General features: G+C 51.6%; 1 protein-coding gene across 1 annotated transcript in view; it reads right to left on the reverse strand.

Moving 5' to 3' along the window:
- Inka2 (inka box actin regulator 2) overlaps positions 1–4,188 on the reverse strand; it is a 12,401-nt gene extending 8,213 nt beyond the window's left edge. The window contains exon 1 of the mRNA XM_017798409.1: positions 4,009–4,188. Coding sequence (XP_017653898.1) covers positions 4,009–4,065 — 57 coding nt within the window. The 5' untranslated portion in view covers positions 4,066–4,188. The remainder of the gene's footprint in view (positions 1–4,008) is intronic.
- Between the last annotated feature and the right edge of the window lie 272 nt (positions 4,189–4,460).

The following is a 4,460-nucleotide window of genomic DNA, read 5'->3' on the forward strand; positions in this document are numbered from 1 at the left end:
CTTCTTAGGTTGCTTTGACAGTTGGACACAGTGTTATATATTTGGCATATCAACAACTGGGGCTTGAACCCAGGATCTCACACTCTACACTGAGTCATAACCCAGCTCTGGCATATCAGCATTAATATTAATTATATTATATTTTCTATTAAACTATAGCTTCCCTGAAGACAAAATGTGGGTCTGTTTTTATTAGTATCCATAGTGTTGCTGTCTTGTTGGTGCCTTAAACAGAGTATGAACTCAATAAATGTCTTTGACTTTTATGAAAACTAGTCTGATGAACTCAACATCAGGAGGCTGGGCCTAGTGGTCCTGTACTTAGAAATCTAGGATAGGAGACTCTCAAGTTCAAGGCCAGCCTAGAAGGACATATGGTTTTGGAAGAACTTTACTTATGTTGTCAATGAATCCTCACAGTAGCTGTATGAAGTAGATATCTTTAATAACTCATTCTAAAGGTAAGAAAACCAAGTCATATGCCAGGGTCAGTCAAAGTTAAGAGTTCAAGTTGGCCTGACCCAAAATCATATGTCCCAACTGACCCCAGACTAACTGGCCTGCGGCTTTCTTCCTTCCCCTGGGCAGAGAGATGGGAATGGGGCACATGCAGAATGAGATGATTTTGCAAAAGCTTTTCTTCTTTCTCAGAAACTTTGCTAATTTGCTCTTGATCCAAAAGCCCCTATTGCAGGGCAAAAGCCCTACTCATGGCTTTTTTCACCTCTTTCTTTCCTCCTCATTTTGCCTTTAGGCCTAGTCCTTCGCCTTGTGGCGGGACTTCCTGAACTCACAGCCACTGGTAACTAAAAAACTGCCTTCTGAGAATGCCAAGTTCCCTAGGAGTACCTTCCCCAGCCTGGGAGAGAAGATCCTGTGTTGCTTCCCCAGGTCTCATCTAGGATGGACGTTTCAGAAGACAGTCTCTTCTAACTTCCCCTTCCTCCAGGAAGTCTCCCCAGTTCGGGTGAACTCCATAAGCCCTGATCACTCAAATTTTATGCAAATTCCATTTGTTCTGTACTGATCTGAACTCACAAGGAATGATCTGTCAGCATCCTATGTCTGCTTCTGTGTGCCTATGTCTATACATTTGTTGGAAGCCCACAAGGGAGCCATGTGTAAGCAGAAGGTCCCAACAAGGCCTGTGTTCAGGCAGGAGCCCTCTTTGGTGGCTGCAGGAAAGAAAGAGAGGTGCTCCCTGCTGAACCCTTGCAGCCCTACTACCTCATCTTGAAGAAGTGTGTCAGCTGCTGCTACTTTTTCAGCTGCATTCATTCCTGAAACTTGACCCTCCTCCCCTTCCAGGCAGGGAGAAAGGGCCTGTTCTGTAGCTATCAACTTAATTGAGCCAGGGTCCATGAACTCTCAGTTGTTTCTCTCTACTGTTCACTTGTTACAATGTAAATTTTCTGCTTCAAGAAATTGGAAAATTCAGCTACTTTAGTTTTCTGGAACTCTTCTTCACCACATTTTCAGGGCCAAGGACGGGGCAGGATGGAGTTGAGGAATACAGACCACCCTGGACAAAAACATTTCACAACCTCTTAAGGTTGCCTTTTGTAACATGTTTATCTCACGGAGTCTACAGGATGTATGGTTCTGGAAGGGAATTGAGCGAAATAAGCAAAAGGAGGAATTAATTAGAATTTCATGAGTCCATTCCTGGGCAAGAACCCTTGGGTGGCACAGGAGGTCCTGTCTAGAGTGAACCCACTGTAGAGCAAAAGCCCTACTCATGGCATCACACAACTGTATGTATTGCCTACTCCACTGCAGCCCCAGGGTACAAAGGAGCCCAAGGTTCACTATCCCAGCCCCAGCCAAGCCCCACTGAATTCAATTCCTACAGTCCCTGGAAGGGTCAACCAGGCTAACTGTACTTTGCTTTCTCTTTGCTCCAACTGAGGATAATGAGGCACTGAGATTTAACCCTGGTGCCTGAGCATTGAGTTGATTGGGTTGAAGTGTCAGTGAGGGAATGAGACTCAAATAGCTCTGCCTGTCTATCTATTGCTCTGTCTCCTCTTCTATCAAGCTGGCATTGAGGAGGGAGCAGAGCATCATGGGGGGGGGTGGAGAATTCTCCCATCTGAGTGTCATTCTGGGCCCTAGGCCAGGCCTTTGGCTTCCTCCTCAAGAGAGTCAAAGGCTGGAGCCGCTCAGACAAAAGGCCAAAGGAAAGTTGGTGGGGAGCTGGGTGACTTTAGCCTCTCCCCTTCCTTCTCCCTGGCTCAGGGGCTCATGGCCTTGGTGTGGGGAGGGGGGGTGCAAATCAAGATGTGGAGCTCTGCTTAGTGCAGACTCCTATTTGCCTTTTTTAATTCTCCTGGCATCCACAGACTGTCTTCCTCCCCTCACCACCTCCCACCTAGGGTGCTGTAAAAAATGCAAATCAGTAGGATTTTAAAAATTCGTTCTCATGCCAGGAACACCCACAAACCCTTTATAGAGGCAGATCCTGATGTGGGTGGCGTGGTCCCAGGTTCCAAACACAAAGAGGCGGATTCTATTAGAATCTTTTCTCAGCATGGGCCTGGGTCTTGATCTTTCTGGTACTGGACATATGAAGTGGGAATATGAGACTTGTGTATGTGTGGGCTGGGATCACCAGCTTGAACTGGCAGGATATGCATATGAAAACTGGTAATGGAAGGGGCATGGTATAGGTTCAGAAGAGCCACAATGGACACTTTGACTCTCACCAAAGAAGTGTTTCTCTGGGCCAGTAACTTTCACAAGTGTCACCACAGAAAGGCCTTAGGGGGAAAGGACTGAAGAAGTGACCAGAAACCCGAGAAGACAAAGCTGGAGTAGGACAGTCAGGGAGAATCAATGACAACACCTGCTACTTCAGTCTGGTTCCCCTACCCTACTACCACCAAAGCCTCCCCTAACACACTGCCAAGTTCCCTCCCAAGCAAGAAGAGTGAAGCCTCTGCCAGCAGCACTGGAAGGGCTGTCATGGGATCTTGTCAAGGGCTCTGGGCCCTTCCTGGGTCCAGGTCTGCTGTTGTGTGCCTGGATGACCTGGCTCTGAAAAGAAGAGGGAAGCAAAAGCAGATAGAAGAGTCTATGGCAGGAAAGATACAATGAAAGAGACAGAGATGGAGTGAGAGGCAGAAGCTAAGAGACTAGAAAGTCTGGATGAAGAGGAAGGGCAGAGCAAAGATGCATGTGCCTACCTATTTATCTGCCTGAATCCTGGTGCGAGGGTGTGGGAGAGGAATGAGGTTATGAAATCAGAATCTACCTGGCCTCCCTAACACTGCAGTCACTTCTCCCTTTTCTGTGATTCACTCCCCCTGCACAGGCTAAGCTACTCAGTCCCCTGCACCCCGGGGCCTCCACACACTCCCAGCGCACTCCCTAAGCCCAGACCTGACATCTGGCTGGGCCTCCACAACTCCTGCTCGCGATCTGCCAGGCGGCGCCCCTCCTCCCCCATCATTACAGCTGCCAGCCCCCTCCCTGCTGGCAGGCAAGCCCAGGCAGACAGCCGGCCAAGCCTGCCCCCGCAGCCGCGCCAGCTCTGCCAAGCCCAGCAGAGTTGGGGGCCCGGATGGTGCCAGCTCCCCTCGAGCGAGCAGTTCCCAGTGACCTCCTGCCCTGGGCTGTGATCAGCCCGCGCGCAGCAGGCGTCCAGCACCCGAGGCACCAGCGCGCACCGCCTGTGCCGGTGGCTCCCGCGACTCGGGGGCACTGAGTCTTTCTTAATCCATCCTCCCTTATGCCTGTCCTCTCTAGGTGGACCCTCTTTTCTTCCTTGGCTGCTCGGTCACATTTCAGCCTGACTGGCTGCTGTTTCCCAGTCACTTGTTCTACACTCATCGCAAATCTTTGCCCAAACTTTCCTGCCCCAGAGTATGGCCCTGGCCTCTGCCTACCGCTAGCCACCCTCTCCTGTCTCCTCCCACTCCGGTCCCACCCTAAGCACCGAGCCTGGGGCGGAGGCCAGGTACCTATCAGGGAGGAGCAGCCCTCCCAGGATGCCCGCTCCTATCTTACCAGCTCCTGTTTGAGGCGACGCAGATAGCAGTCCATCTCCCTGCTCTTCTTCCTCATTCGCCCATTTGCCGGGCTCCGCTTCACGAGAGTCGGGAAAACCTGGCTCAGTGGTTTAAAACTGCGGGCTCCGCGGTTCTCGCCGCGCAGTGCCGAGTCTCTGCTCGACTGTGGGGACGGAGAGCCGCGTCCCCCTCGGCTGCCGCGCGCAGCCCGTGTTGGGGGCGGAGGGAAAGTGCAGCAGCCAATTAGAATTCAGGGGGGTGTCTTCAGCCAATGACAAGAGTAGCGGGGAATTGGGCGGGGGGTGACCCAGGTCTGTCTACAGGCAGCCACCCGCAGCAGCTCTGTATGGGGACGTGGGGAGGTAGGGTGTGTGTGGAGGGGACAGAGGTCTTGATCCTGCTGTGCGCACCGCGGGGCAGCGGAACCCCAGACTGTGCCAATGCCTCCAA

The sequence above is a fragment of the Nannospalax galili genome, unplaced genomic scaffold (genome assembly GCF_000622305.1).
Source record: "Nannospalax galili isolate Female #2095 unplaced genomic scaffold, S.galili_v1.0 scaffold475, whole genome shotgun sequence".
Taxonomy (NCBI): domain Eukaryota; kingdom Metazoa; phylum Chordata; class Mammalia; order Rodentia; family Spalacidae; genus Nannospalax; species Nannospalax galili.